The 15222-nt window shown below is 46.6% G+C and overlaps 1 protein-coding gene across 15 annotated transcripts in view; it reads right to left on the bottom strand.

Annotated features, from left to right (window-relative positions):
* Nucleotides 1-15222, bottom strand: part of SLC11A2 (solute carrier family 11 member 2) — a 35016-nt gene that overhangs the window by 14297 nt on the left and 5497 nt on the right. For 11 of the 15 annotated variants that reach the window (XR_016442862.1, XR_016442863.1, XR_016442861.1 and 8 more), the window contains 14 exons: nucleotides 14082-14165; nucleotides 11294-11430; nucleotides 10301-10426; nucleotides 9464-9583; nucleotides 7088-7194; nucleotides 5896-5966; nucleotides 5698-5765; nucleotides 4859-5014; nucleotides 4213-4371; nucleotides 3742-3828; nucleotides 3280-3399; nucleotides 2610-2759; nucleotides 1514-1587; nucleotides 887-1040 (listed from right to left, as the gene is read on the bottom strand). Coding sequence is in view for 12 of the 15 variants with exons in the window: in XM_090050673.1 (XP_089906799.1) it covers nucleotides 887-1040; nucleotides 1514-1587; nucleotides 2610-2759; nucleotides 3280-3399; nucleotides 3742-3828; nucleotides 4213-4371; nucleotides 4859-5014; nucleotides 5698-5765; nucleotides 5896-5966; nucleotides 7088-7194; nucleotides 9464-9583; nucleotides 10301-10426; nucleotides 11294-11430; nucleotides 14082-14165 (1613 nt within the window). In the remaining 3 variants the exon portion in view is untranslated. Of the gene's footprint in view, nucleotides 1-886; nucleotides 1041-1513; nucleotides 1588-2609; nucleotides 2760-3279; nucleotides 3400-3741; nucleotides 3829-4212; nucleotides 4372-4858; nucleotides 5015-5697; nucleotides 5766-5895; nucleotides 5967-7087; nucleotides 7195-9463; nucleotides 9584-10300; nucleotides 10427-11293; nucleotides 11431-12285; nucleotides 12410-14081; nucleotides 14166-15222 lie in introns of those variants that run through there. The other 4 variants (XM_090050680.1, XM_090050679.1, XM_090050672.1 and 1 more) reach the window with 2 other exon arrangements.

Here is a 15222-nt window from a genome sequence, read left to right as displayed (position 1 = left end):
CAAGAGTACAGTAACCCTAAGTGTCAGAAGCCACCCTAAGTGTCAGTAGGCATTCCTGCATGGGTCTGCTGTACAAACACACACAGAGAGATCTGGCTTCTTGCATGATCTGGCAAGTGTCATTCAAACTATTTAGCTCCTCTAGCCCATTGCCTTTGGAGTCTTTTGGGATTCACCAAAGGAACTGGGATAGGAGAGAAAACAGGAGCTATACGGACCAATGGATGCAGTGCTAAACTGCAAACCAGAAGTTCTTGGTTCTTCCTGAACCTTAGGCCCCATATCTCCATGTTACACTTAAGACCTAATTAACCAGACCCAGCCACATATTCTATCAGACCCAGCCACATATTCTATCATGCCATTCATTGGTTGAACAAGGAATAAGCCACAAAGTATTTCACAAAAAAAAATGTGCAGCTGATGGGGGTCTCCCAGCCAGAGGGGTGCACCATGTACATAGCTGATCACGCCTGTAGACACGGCAGCACGTGAAATGCTACTGCAGCTGCAAGCCTCATCAGCTGCAGTGCTCACATCCACAGGAAGAACCTGGGATTGCAATCTGGCAATAAAATGTGATTGCATCTCATGCTGGACCCCACAATTGCACCTCATGCCATACACGTGTGGGATCCTTAAGGAAGTTTTATGCACCTCAGTTTCCCTGCCCGTGCAACAATGCATCTGGCAGGATGCGAGAATGTGAATGGTTGCAAGGGTTATTAAATTTTAGGGATTATTAATTATTATCATTAATGTCCAGGTTCTAGGAATACAGGCCCACTGCTTTAGCTCTACATACGAGCTTCCCCTGCCCAAGCCCCACAGCAATCATATTACCCAGGGGCAGTCCTGTTGCCGAGCATGGAAGGACAGTACTTACCAAATAAGCTACAAAGCACAGGTAGGCAACACAGACGACTGCAGACACCACGTACAAGGCAACGTGTCCCAGGGCCATGACGTACACCACCACAAAGTACATGTTGATGCTGCAGACAATGAGGATGAGCACACCGCCAGCAATCTTCCAGCCTCTGCAAGGGCAGTCCAAACAAGCATAATGAGGAGAGGGACAGGGGATGGCGATGGCTCCAGCTCCAGCTCCCAGTCCTGCCAGAGACTCCCCTGTGGTTTGGCAGGAACATTGCCCATACTGCACAGAGAGAGACTCTGGACAAAGTCAGGAGCACAAAAGCTTTCAGTGCACTGTGCAGAATCATTCTACTAGTGCTGCCTCTTTTTACAGCAAAACCAAAGGATAAAAAAAAGAAGGGAGCAAATAAAGAAATCAGCACAGAAAGCAATGATACATAGGACAACTGCCAGAGTGGTCTGCCAGGCACCACTTCTATAACACAGGCCTACCACCGAAAGCATTGGCAAGGTGCTCATTTGGCCACCATTATGGTAACTAAAATACCTCAGGTAGATCTTACAGGCCTATTTAGGTCTTAGATGATTTTAAACAAGGAAAGGGTCAGATGTATGGGCCACTCTGTGTACTTACAGTCCATTGGCAAAGTCATTCATTACAGGTCGCAGGCTCGTGAAGGTGAGGACAGGGATCAAGGCAAAGGGCAGCTGAAATAATACAATAAGATACCAAAGAATTAGGGTTAGTTGGTTTCTTTCCTACACGAGGGGCGCCAAACTCATCAGGTGTGTAGATGAATGGCACAGGGTTGGATAAATGGTGTAGTGCTTTCCGGGAGGCCAGGCTGGGTTTGCAGACCAGCCTCATACAGGAACTGTGAGCAACATATGCCCCAGACTAGCCCTGCAAAGGCACTGTGAACACTGCATGGGACCAAACCAGTGCAAACCGCATGGATAAACTCGAGACCCACATGTAGCACCACTGGCTGGGGGACAGGGCTCTGCAGGCCAAAAGCAGGCCACAGGACTTATCCTGGGCACCCATTCTATACTACTATTAAAAGAAAGGCATGTCCAAAGCTTGTTTGTATCCAACTGTATTTTTCCTCCTAGTTCTTTAAGTTGTGTCAATGGATGGCAGAAACAGGAAGCAATTTGAAATCAAAGCTGGGGTTCTCCCAGCATTGAGATTCAACAATGAACAAAAATAAAGCAGCTTTCCTTGTAGGAAGTGACCAAAGGATTACCACTACTTTTCCTCTGCCTTCTAAAGCCAGCACAAGCTGGACTCTTTCTCCCTGTGGGCCGTGCAGTGTAGCATTACAGAGCGCTGGCAGTAAGCTTAGTTCAAGAACTGTTGGAGACAAAAGTTCTTCTCCAAACCCCTGATTCCCATTCCTCCTCATACAATGGAAACTGAGTTCCTGTAAATGGATACTTACGTCTTTGTACACCTGGGAACTGAAAAGATGAAATCTTACCCGTCTCCTGGCGATTTTCAGAGATTATAATTACTGTATATGCAAAACCACTACACATTGTTAGTGCCATTTGTACACAGACCTCTACATCCAGAGCTCCTCTGCCAACTAGCTTAGCTGATTAAAACAGATAGCCACAAACTAAGAGGAGCAACCTGGAAGTGAAGGGTTGTGAGTAGCAAATACTCTAGATGCAACTCTCTGGGAACCAGGTCTAGACCAGCACCCAGGCATACAGCTGCCTACCTGCAAGCTCTGGAGGACATTTAGGAAGTCGTTCATCCCTGTCAACCGTTCAACATCTTGGAAAATGGCAACCAGTAGTGTTGGGGTGACAGCAATGGAGCGGGTAAGGAGCACTCGAGCAAAGCGCGACCACTTCAGATTGAGGAATCCCTTTTTATAGAGAGAAACAGAAGAGTGACTGTTGCTACCGAGACATTCCAATGAAGCAAACTGCAGTGGTGGGTGGGAAGGGCTGAGGTGGAGATATTGTGTGTTATAAAAGGAACCTAAGGGATTTAGACTCTGGTTTTTCAAATGGGAGTCCAAGACCTGAGCGTATGTTTATGGGATGCCAGGCACTGTCACTCTGAGACACGCTGTGCCCGTTCTGCCTGCGCTGGTTCTGAAGGAGAAGTAGCGTAGACATGCACCAACCAACCAGCTCTGCCTCTACAATGCTACTTCCAGCTCAGGAGCTCCCCGGTGCAATGCTGCCTCATCACAGCATTGGCAGGAGCTACACAATCAGTTCCAGAGCCCGGTGGTGCACCAATAGTATGAACGTCTGATCCAGCAACAATTGATCAAGAAGGAAAGCGAGACCTCCAAGGAGCGTCTCTATATTATGGGATTCAAGTAGGAGCAAGAAGAAATACAGGCAGGAAGAAGCCAGCGCACTGGCAACATTTACCTCCATGACAAACTGCCCGGAGTAGGTTCCAGTCATTGTAGAGCTCTGACCTGCAGCGAGGATTCCAACGGCCCAGATGTAGAGAGCAGCAGGCCCAAAGTAACAACCCAGAACGACACCCTGAAATGTGAGAGTTTCCAGTCATAAGGCAGCTGGTGTGAGGTCTTAAGGCTAACTGCTCAAACACAAACTAAGAGGAGCAACCTGCAAGTGAAGGGTTGCCAAAAAAATGGCAAAAGAGCCCCGCTGGTAGTCACTGTCCTAACCCCCAACTGTGGAGCTGAACTGCAAGCACATTTCAGTCCCAGCATGACAAGCCTCATGTTCCTACCCGTGTTACAGGCTCCAGCACAGAGCAGCCTCCATTTATACAACAGAAGTCACTGCTTGGAACTCAGCGAATGGCTCTGGAGTCATTGAGCTAAGTGCACCCTGTTCAGCCCCACTCTAAAAACCACTCACCCCTTTGTAGATATCCACTTCCAGGGTTTTGTTGTTGGGTGGGAAGAGCCCAGAGTATGGGCTGCTGGTGTTCGTGCAGGCTGTGAGCTGGAACAAGACAGGACTGTTTAGGGAGCTCTACCTTTGTGAGAAGATTGAGAAGAATAAATTCTGCCTGGCAAAGTCTGGGGCAGAGAAGATGCACTAGTGTTAACATGATACGTGCATCCTGAAGGTCAGCACAAGATCAGGGGGAAAAGTCAAGAGGCCCCTTCACACTGCTCTGGCTGCACATACACATATACCCCTTTTGCCTCTCTAAGGGCTGCAAAGAGGCCTTGGTCTAAGTGAAAATCAGCCCCTTGATTGTGAAGTGCTCAGGTCCAGGAAAAGCAGTACTTATTGCACATAGTACAGCACTATTACACAGTAACCCAGGTGCTCCGCAACCCTGTACACATCCCCTGCCTGGCCAGTGCCCTGGAAACCTACCACTTGTTCGTTAGTCTTCATAAAGAAAGCTTCAGCAAAGACAGAGACAACAAAGATGTTGATGAGAAAGGAGATGAAGAGAGCAATGCATGACTCGATGAAGAAATACTTGTTGGCTTCTTGCACTTCCTTCTTCTTTGCCCGGTTCACCTGCCTTGACTGGAGGGAGAAGATTAAGAGCCTGTTAGGATAGCATGTTTCAAAGATGTGAATCAACTCGATGCCTGACAGGAGATTCCTCCTACTGGAACAGTGGACACCGAGTGCTACATCCTGGCCTTCAACAGATCCCCTCTGTGCCTTGCACAGAGCTGTATACAGGCCAGGCCACAGGTTAGCATACTCAGCACACTGCCATGGAGCAGCTGTCAGTGCACCAATACTATGGGTTCATACAGGGAGCAAAGGGGCATGGGTTGAGGGAGCAGGGCCTGGCTGGCATGTGGATTTGTCACTCCCTCCCACCAGCCTGGCAAAGCACCTGCACTGCAGCTCCAGGAGGATTTCCACCACAACAGACATGCTTTTCAGTGTATACCGGGACTCAGTCTTTGCTAGAATGCTTTGGAAAAATCCCACTCCTAAAGGGTTGGGCTGTGATGACTCAAATGGATCAGGCCTCCTGATATGTTTCCTCCTTTCTTACCTTTACTAAAGCGGAGTGCAAGTACATGTTGTGTGGCATGATGACAGCGCCCACAATTCCCACGGCTTGTTCTAGCTGAGGGGTGCCACAGTCTTGGCAGTAAGGGAAAAACATTCCCTTCAGCAGCTGTCCCTGGTCTGGTTTTACTGTAATATACTGCACAAGGACACAAGAGAGTCATTAGGACTTCTACACAGGGTAAAGGGCTGCCATGAAAATATTCAAAGGCCCAGATTTGCCCCATCTATAATGTGCAATCACATGATAATAGCTTCACTCCCCATTTAAAAAAAACAAGGGGGTGTCACCCTACATAGATCTTTGGTTATGGATACTGGGACAGCAAGATTGTAGCTCCCATGCACTGCGTGGTACACCTGCAGACCAACACAAACCATTTTCAGCCAGGAGTCACAGAAGGACCCTATGTCTATTCAGGACATGGGCACAAGCCATAGAAGCACCTGTGTTTGGGAGTGCATTAAAGCACATAATTTATGGCTGAAGTAAAAAAGTTCCTATAAAACATCTTCTGTGGGTTTTAAAATTTCACAGAGAAAAACAAAAAAATCAGGTCTAATGCAATTAACTATAAGCATGAACTTAAGGGTTTTCCAGAATTGGAGGGTGGATGGAGTAGGGTGGCTGGGAGTGGGGGTGGGTGTTCACTGAGGAGACTCCATGAAGAGCTGGTAGAAACTGGGCAGAAATCAGGGGATGAAATGCAATTTGTCCTGTTCATAACAGCTTTGGCAAATAAGAACAGTGACAAAAATCTCCTGAGAACACAGAGGTGAAATTCGCCCTTCGTTTCCAAGGAAAGCTCCTACGACAATTACCTCATATCCAAACGTGAGTGCCATGATGGTAATTAGAAAGCCAAAAAATGCTTCAAGCTTCCGCAAGCCTGTAGAAAGGACAAGCCACAGAGGATGAGTCTCACGGGTATCATGCTGAAGGGACAACAGCAACAGTTCATCTATTCCATGCACATCACAGGATATGTTAAAAATTAGAAGGGTGAAAATAAATCTTACCGTATTTGTCCAGGAAAAGAAACATGAATGTATCAGCAATGGTTATGAGCACACCTCCCCACAGAGGGATCCTATCAGAGAACATACACAAGAGGGGTTTGTTTCAGTAATCCTTGCTCTTCCAGCCAAGCTAATATATGTTAGAATCAAGGCTTCCTTTTGTTTGGGGCAGAGATCACAGTCACTTTATGTGAGTACCGAGGAGGTTTTGTATCTAATCTGACAAGATGCTTTTGCTACTTAAGGGTCAGAGGCCAGAGGTCTGTTTTATATGCAAGACAGTTCTGTTAACAGCTCAGCCTTCAACCAAAGAAAACCATACCTAAAGTCTTCCTCACAGGGTGTGGAGAATTACCTACAGTTGGTGAGAGACAGGAGATTTTAGTTCCCAATTTGGTTTTCATTTCTAGACCTCCTGATTGCAGAGGCAAGGCCTCGTCAAAAAACAGTCTGCTAGGACCGGATGCTCTACACCAGGGCTGACAAACTTCTAAGTTGCTGGGGGCTGCACCAGTAGGGGCTGCATTAGTAGGAGCCACAGGCTCTTGGGCCACCCCAATCCCTCACATGCGTGGGCAAGCCTCCCCCCTCAAATCCCACTGCACCACATGTAGGCAGCCCCCACCCCAATCCCACTGCACTGTATTGTGGGCTCCCTGAGCACTGTGGGCTGTGCCACCCTCCCCCTTACAGTAGGAGGAGGAAGCAAAACCTAGGGCAGGAAGGAGAAGATGAGTGACCCCAGGCGCAGCAGCAGCTGGAGTCATGTGGGGTGCAGTGGCTGCGTTTGGGGTCTGAGAGCTGCACCCTCCCACAGACTTCACACGGCCCACAGACCATCAGTTGGACAGCCCTGCTCTATGCACTTGCAATGTCAGTTCTGACTTAGAAGCACACAGTTCTGACTTTGTAGGACTAAACATAATATTCTATATCAAACCTGTAATGGCAGCTGCCAGCATAAGCTCAGAAATGCCAATTACACTTAAATCTTTAACGCAAATACTTTTAATGTAGTGCATGGCCTAAGAAGAGGCTTTATCTGCTGAGTCTCTAAGAGTCCTGGCTACAAGAAATGAAACGAATATCTTTTGGGCATGCCCACACATACATATGCATTTTCTGGTGGAATGCCAAAAACAGAGAGGGCCACTCACTCCCCACATCTTGCTGACAATAAAAGCTGACTTACTTCCCAACAGACAAGAGGTTAATAGCAATTGCTGAGCCGATGACTTCTTGCATGTCTGATCCGATGATAGCGAGCTCAATCATCAGCCACAAGATTATTCGAGGGACCTATTGGCACAAACACCGGACTTTAGTGTTAAGCACTAGAAACAGCAAAAGACCTCTACAGTGGAAACTGAGGACAGGTTTTTTTTTCCCTGCATTCCTACTAACACTGCAGAGCCTGAATCAAAGCCCCAGGGAAGTTGATGGAAAGATGCACACTAATGTCAGACCCTGGATCAAAGCCCTTAGGTTGCTAAGAAGAGCTTGATACATTGAATGGACTTCTACAGTTCATTCTCTGCCTTTTGCTTAGTTTGGATAGTGAAACTAGACAGCTATGTTCGCTGCAGCTTTGGATGATCAAAGACTGGGGGGTAATTGGGTGAAAGGTTGACAACTCCTAAAATGCTCCTTCAGCAGAAATTTCAAAGAGCAAAACAAAACATGACAACTTATAGGGAACTTGAAGGTGGGGAAAAAAAAAAAAATCAGACCAATAAGCCAACATAAAGGCTAAACTTGTTTGCACAAGCAATTTTTACAAACAAACATCAGCACTTTCCATCAAACAGCTCTAGTCATCTTTATCAGAAGTGCAAGTCATGCTTACGCAGCCATGAATGCTGTCTGAGCAGGCTGGTGTTGCAGGCACATGATGGCTTATTTTTCAGAACAATTTCTTTCCCCATGATTTGTCACATTCATGTAAAGAAAAGGTTACATTTACATCTCTTCCATCATTTTAAGAGGAAGTTCAAACACAAACAGACCAGTACTCCTCGGTTCTGTTCTTGACTTTGCCCTAGATTTATTGTTGGACATTATGGGACACTCATTCCCCCTATACTTCAGTTTCTGGTATTGCCCATCTCGTAGTGATCAGGCAAGGCTGAAGCATAGCAACATCCTCCAACAGAAGACTCTGTATACATAAAAAGTAGATAGAAATTACAGTAAGGTAAGCCAGCCTGGAATGTTTATAAAAGATTTTGGCTGCTGACAGGAGCATCCTTAAAAGGTAACTCAGACTGCCTAACCTTGAGATTTTCAAGAGGATTCTTAAAACACACTAAACACCTCCCTAGATATACTATTTTAGAATTAAGGCTGTTTTAACCTCCTGCATGGACACTATGGTTTAGAATCAGTTGCAATTGAGGCCAGGTTATTTTAATTCACTTTAGAAGTGGATTAAGATCAAATGAAGGCCACTTAAGTTCTGGGTGAGGGACTCCACACAGGGATTTAAAGCTGTTTAAATGGATTCAATTCATCTTACATTTAATATTAAAATTTTAATTCAGATTAATCTTCCTGGGTGTGTCTACGTAGCAGACAAGCACTTGGTTAGCATTAAGGTTAATGTTAAAACCTGCTCACCAAATATCATCACAGAAATCTGTCTTACTTTAAACTGCGGGCCAAAATTATGGAAGTCAAGTCTAAACCCTTCAGCTCCACAGGCACCAGGCAAGAGCTGACACTGCAAATATATCTTTTAAAACAAACAGCCTCAGTGAGAGAAGGAGGATTTAATACAGCTGGTCAGAACTAACAACCATGCAAGTGCCGTGTGGAGGCTGGATGACTCTGACACATTCCCACAAGACTGTCAAAGCTCCTTGGAGAAGGGAAGTGGATAAGATTGATATCAACTTAAAGGCAGGTGAGGTTGTCATCACCCGAGGAGATCCAAATCTATTCCTAGTCCAGCTCTACTGCCCCATAGCTGCTGTCCAAAGTTTGCCTTTCAAGCCATTAATGAAACCCCCGCCCTTCCTTTCCACACCTTGCCCCATTGAGCTTCCTCTGGCAGCCACCCTTGCTGTAAGAGGGTCTACCTGGCACTCACCTACAATGAAAGCCCAGGGCTCCACTAAGTTTTACTGCACTAGTGCAGAAAGAGCAAGAACTTGGTCCCAAAAGATATGGATTTGGCTTTTTTTTTAAATCTGTGCTCTAGGAGGCCGTCTGGACCAAGGCAGAGCTGGATACACCAGTCACACCAGAGAATCAGCACATTCCAGAGGTGGTGTCCTAGCACCCTCCCCATGACCTTTTTTCAGAGCCACCTGAAAGGTCTGTCTGGAAATGTAGGCTACACTTTTGTCATTCCCTGTACTGTTCTGAAACCACTTGTCTGTCTCCCAGCCATTCAGACAGTTGTTTTTCATAGATATTTCATAGACATTAGGGCTGGAAGGGACCTCGGGAGATCATCGAGTCCATTTCTAGCAGAATGACTAGAAACAGACAAGCAGAGAGGCTGAGGGCATGGAAACCCCGCCCAGATTACCACTCCCAGCCTAACCAACTGCAATGCAAGACCTACCTTGTGATACTGTCGGTTACACACTTCAGCAAGGTGTAGCCCCGTCACTACTCCCAGCCTCGCTGCCAGACGCTGCAGGAGGAGCCCTATGATGGTGGCCAACATGAGAACCCAAAGCAACTAGGAGAGATGCAGAGGCACAGGGTAAGTAACCTGGAGATACTTCAGGAATAGTTCAATAGACTACACACCACCCCCAAGAGCACCTGGGATCACAGGCATCCTGTCCTGGACCTGCTCACTGACAGGAGTCAAGCATACAGTACACAGATGTGAAAGCACAGCCCCACTGGGATTTGATGCCTGGCTTTATAAACCCGTCTCTGATACACAGAAGAGGCTGCAAAAAAAGACAGGTGCAAGCCACTATGAAGGGGGATGGACCCCAGCTCCCATTTTAGTGGACAGCCTGGCCAACTTCTCAGCACAGCAATGCCAAGGCAGCCTGAAGCACCCCCTCCCTGCCTTTCCACCCTGGCACAGACCAGCTGATTGGAACATGTGGCCATGCTGGCTGTCCAGTGTTGAACTCCTTCATAGTTTCTAGGGTCAGAAGGGACCTGAGCAGATCATCTAGTCCGACCCCCTGCCATGGTAGGAAAGAGTACTGGGGTCAAACAACCCCAGCAAGGTGTTCATCTAACCTCCTCTTAAAAACCCCCAGGGTAGGAGCCTGCACCACTTCTCTTGGAAGTTGGTTCCAGACCCTAGCCGCCCTGACCATGAAGTAGCGCCTCCTGATATCTAACCTAAACCTACCCTCTGCCAGCTTGTGACTGTTATTCCTGGTCACTCCTGGCAGTGCTCGGGGGAACACTGGGGGGCTTTCACACTGACCTTAAACCCGGCAACAGCGCCCGACTGCAAATCCGATTCAATGTTTCCTGGGTCAAGGTAGGCGATGCTCATAAGAAAACCAGGCCCCGTGAAAGCCCAGAGCTTGCGGAAGCTGAACCACGATTGCTTTAAAACAGAAAAAAAAAAAAGTCAGAGCTATTAGGATGAGGCATGGCATTAAAGAAGGAAGTTGCTCCCGCCTCACTGAAAGCCCAGTCACCCATCTCTCAGATGCAGCAGGAACAGCCATCAGCACTGCTTCCAACAAAAGCAGCACCCAGGCTCATTCTTGTATTCTATGCACCTCTCTTTTTGGAGCCCTTCAGGGTCATAGCCACTGGAGTCAGGGGCCGATACCCAGCTAACTCTGCCTGGAAACCTTCTACATGCTTGCTTGGTAGCTCACTACAGAGCAGTAAAGAAAGCAGCAGCCCTCTGCAAAGGAGAATTGGCTGAGCCATTATGCTGCAAGAGTTCTGCTTGCAGGGAAGTGTTTTTTTCTGGGGAAGAGAGAGAAAAGCAAAGCTAGTTTCCTCCCGGCATCATACAAGGGAACTCACTCTGTGCTTCAATGAAGCAGAATGTGCTGCCATTAGCTACGCTCCCAAAGATAGTAGTGGGGCTCAGAAAGACAAGCCATGACAGGACAGAGTAGTTACTTAAAGCATATGCATACTCAGGGAGTATTTTGGGAAGCTGCTGCGCCTTAGTAAGAGGCAGGCACATGAGCACGCCCTATTCAGACTGAACTGAGCAGCTGGATGTAGAAGAAACTGACCTGCCCCACATGCAAACATGGGAGCCACTTGTTTTGTCGTAGAGGGGCAGCTGAATCCCAAATACACACAGCATTTGAAACAGGGCAGTCTCAACCTAACCAGGAAGGGAAACCAGAACCCATAACGGCAACTGGCTGTGCACGTCCAGTGAAAGCTGTTTCCCCATCAAGTGGAGCTAACAGGGTTTGGGGTTCCCTGGCACAGTTGCACTCACCACCTCATCCTCAGGGATGGGAATCTTCTCATCAAAGTAGGTGCTGAATGGCTCCTCTGCAGACTCTGCAGATTGGATGGCCCCTGTGCTGTTGCAGACTGTGGTGACGACCTCCCCATCATCTCCTGGGGCTTCTTCTGAATTTACAGAAAGCAAAGCGTAAAACAAAGCAGGAATCACAGTGAGGAAGTGACATGGGCACAAGAGGATGCTTTAAAACAACATGTGCTCTTTGAAAGCAACCTCAGCAAGACAGACGGGGTTTTGGCCACACCCCCATTCCTAGCTAGGCCTGGCTATTTTTTTAAAAATCTTTTTGCATTAAAAAAATACGTGTGGAGCATGAAATCCATTTTGCTTTTTGCTGCAAGGCTGCAGTCTTTGTCTCACCTGTACTCTCCGCTTTAGCCTGAAGCCACCTCTGTCTCAGAGAGACTGTCAAATTAATGTTTTTTCTTTTATTCATATTTCACATTAAAAAAACCCAACCCTATTCTAGGCACTTAGATGTTACAAGAAAAGCCCAGAACTATTAACGTAAATCATTAACAGGCACTCAGCCAGCCAACCACCTAACCGTACTTCCATCCTGCATTGTTATAGGGACACCCTCGCCCTCTCTAAAAACGAATAGCTTTATAACGTGCTCAGAAGCTGAGTTTAAACCACTGGAAGACATTCCTAACATATTGAATCCTACCCCAGGGCAGCACAATAGACAGCTTGTTAGATTCTTGGAAGCCAAGAGTCAGAAGCATTAAAAGGAGACTACATGACTATTTCTTCCTCTCCCAACGTATCAGAGCACATACCTCAGAGACTGCAGTTCTGCTGAACTCTAGTAGGACAGTATCTAACTTTAAGTTATAAACAGGTCTGTCAACAATAGAACCAGAAACTCCTACAGCTTTTCCATTAAGATCTGCAACTTCAATCTGCCCCTGCACCCAGCCCTTAGGACAAATCAGTTCCAATACTCAGGCAATACTCACTCTTGCTGCCTCCACTTCCCATTTTGCTTTCAAAGGTTGAAGAGCAGCATCTGATTTAAACCTGCTTCTTTGTCTAAGGACCCAAGTTTGAGCAGAGGAGTAAAAGCAAGGTTGCTTCTTTTAACCCAGTTTCTAATTGCATCATCAAGGTAAACTGAAGCAGATTGCTCCTCCTTGTTCCTCACCTACCAAATACCTCATTCGCTGGTCAGCAGGTCTGTTTACATAATAGATTTAAAGTGGTTGTTCTTGTGCTCGCTTTGTTAGTGGAAAGATTGGCTCAACCCTGGTGTGCTCAACTGGTTAAACAGGGCTAAGGAACTGGGGCGAACAGTAAACCAACTGCTGAATGCAGACATAAGTGGCAGAAAATTGGTTTCAACCCTAATTTTAATTCCTCTGGAACCTGTGTTTTCCAGATGCAGACTATTTCCCCACTGGGCCAGCCAGAAGACACGAGTTTCACTGGTGATGATTCGTGCAGGTGTTATTCATAATCTAAAATCTACACATGCCTAATTAAGCCAAGGAAGCAAGAATTAAAGGTGCCATCTAGTTTCTCTTCTTTATCGACAGCTGTCAGTCCCTCGGAAGCAGGGAACAGGACTGACCTAAGTTAAAGGCACCTGCATCCTCACATATCCCTATTCTCTGGACCCCAGAGGAACTGCAATGTCACCAGAACGCATTTTTCTAGGAACACCACCAGCAGCAGGCCTGAAGTGCCAATTTACTTACAAATCTTAGATACAACCCTGAATACTACATTGCTATCATGTTCCTGCTGCTCTGTCTCCATGAGCTGGCAACTGTGGCTTGAGAGCATCCTGTTCTCAAAGAACAGGACAGCCTGGCACTAGAGGTTGCCTTTAGGATCCACCTGCCCAAAAGTGCCCTTTCCATACTAAAAAGGCTGATGACTAAGTAAGTCAATGGCAGTCAGGCTAGAATGCCAATACCCTACCATTCTACTTGTGAACATGAAAGGAAATGCTAGAACTAGTAGCAAAGAGCAGCCAGTGTGTTCAAACATCTGGCTTAGATTCCTAAATTCTGCTACCACAGCCGTGTTGGGCAGGGGTGCGAAACCCCGGGGATGGACACAGCTATGCTGGCAAAAAAAAGATGCCACCCTGCATGAACAGTGGGCAGAACAAATCCCTCTGCCAGGAAACACCACGTCTCCAGTAGGGGGCGCTGCCAACAGCTGCCGGTACAGCAACAGCAGGCGCTGCATTAGCCTTGAGGGTGGATTACTTCCCTCCGTCAGGGCACCGAAGGGGCCAGGGAAGCCTTGTGCTTGCAGGGAAGTGGGAGCCTGCTAAGCTGGGGTTGTGCATTCTCAGTCGTGCTCACTGCCTCCGTGCAAACAGACACAGCAGGATCTCCAGCGCTCTCCCTACCTGCAGCGATTTATTCTCTACCCTAGCTAAAGCAATTTAAAATAACAGCCGAGTTTTTGGTCTGTTGACTCAAACTAATTTTTGCCCCTTTTTTTGACAGCTTCCCCCCACCCCCTTTTAATTTCAGTGGGATTGGTGTATTTAAATCCCTTTGAACCAAGAAAAACCTCAGCCTTCCTTCTCCCAGCCTGAAGTGGTTTTTCCATGTCTAACTGGGGCCAATTCACAAAAGAGTGGCTGGAACTGTCTAGACCTGAATGGGGGCTTTGTCTAAGGATAAATTGTTTATTCTCATCCTCCTCCTGTGAGGTGGAGATGAGGCCTGACTTAGACAAGCAGCTAGTCTGATCCCATGCAGCAATCCCTACAATCTAGACATGCATGCAGTGTTACCGTAGGATGCTTTCTGGTCCCTGCCAGGCGCCATGGTGGAAGATCTCTGACTGGCTGGGGAATCCTTAGAATAGGCCAGGTTATCTACAAAAGAGAAAGGAAAGAGTAGGATTAAGGTCACACACCAAAGGTAGAAACTGTATGAACCAGGGAAAAAGGGGGAATAGGGAGAAGTACAAGACGGGCTATAAAACTAGCAGCTTCTAAGAGACGCAAGAAAGCCGTGCAGCATCCTTTGAGTTTATACAGCTACATTCAAGCTTCAAAAGCACAAATGTTAGGAATTGGAGATTTCATTTGGATCCATTTTAGAAAATCCTAACTGAACACACGGGGGAAAATAATGAACAGATGAATCAGAGACATGAGGCAACAATCAATCAGAGACATGAGGCAACAGAAGAGTTAGTTCCCTAGGTTTCCAGCCTTGAAGGAGGTGCCAGTGCTGTTTGAGATGATGAAAGTCTGAGGAAAGAGTGGAAATTCCTTTCTGTGCACAACTAGTACATTCCTGCCACCAAGCTATGGTGAAAAGTATGCATCACTTCTAACCACAGGATCCAAATACTCTTGTAAGGGAAACAGCTAGTCAGAGCTCCTGGGTCCTGTTTAACATGAAGATGTAAGGAGTCCAAAAGGCAGTGAAATGTGGGTGCAAGATGTGAAATGGAGAGAGAATCCTGTAGATACTAAAAGGCTGACATAAAAAAAAAAAGTTTCTCAAGAATAAGTCAAACTGCTCGTACCTTCGCTGCATAGTAGGTCAAACATATCATCTCCGTGGAAATCTGTTACACATTAACAAAGTATTTCCTCACAGCAAGGCAAGTTTGAATCAAAAATAGTCCCAACAACAGGGTTAGTTCCTCAGGCTCATTGTTAATACCGGCAAGCAAGGCAAATTCTAGCTCGAAGTTACTTTTAAGTGAATCAGAGCCCAAGTTTAGAGGTTTTAAACAAAACTACGACTCAAGTAACTAAACATTGATCAAACTAGCAATTAATTACATAGCTTGCAGGCAGGTCTCGCGCTGCCCGAGAACCCAGACAGATGTCACGTTATTTAGAGCAGTCTGCTCAGTGAAAATGAGCAGTATTGTTTCTTTTAGATAGGAAGGAAAACCAATGTTTGTCTATGCAG

The sequence above is a fragment of the Crocodylus siamensis genome, chromosome 6 (assembly GCF_052110815.1).
Source record: "Crocodylus siamensis isolate JL-2025a chromosome 6, ASM5211081v1, whole genome shotgun sequence".
In the NCBI taxonomy this organism is placed as follows: domain Eukaryota; kingdom Metazoa; phylum Chordata; order Crocodylia; family Crocodylidae; genus Crocodylus; species Crocodylus siamensis.
This window is presented reverse-complemented; position numbering and strand designations above follow the sequence as displayed.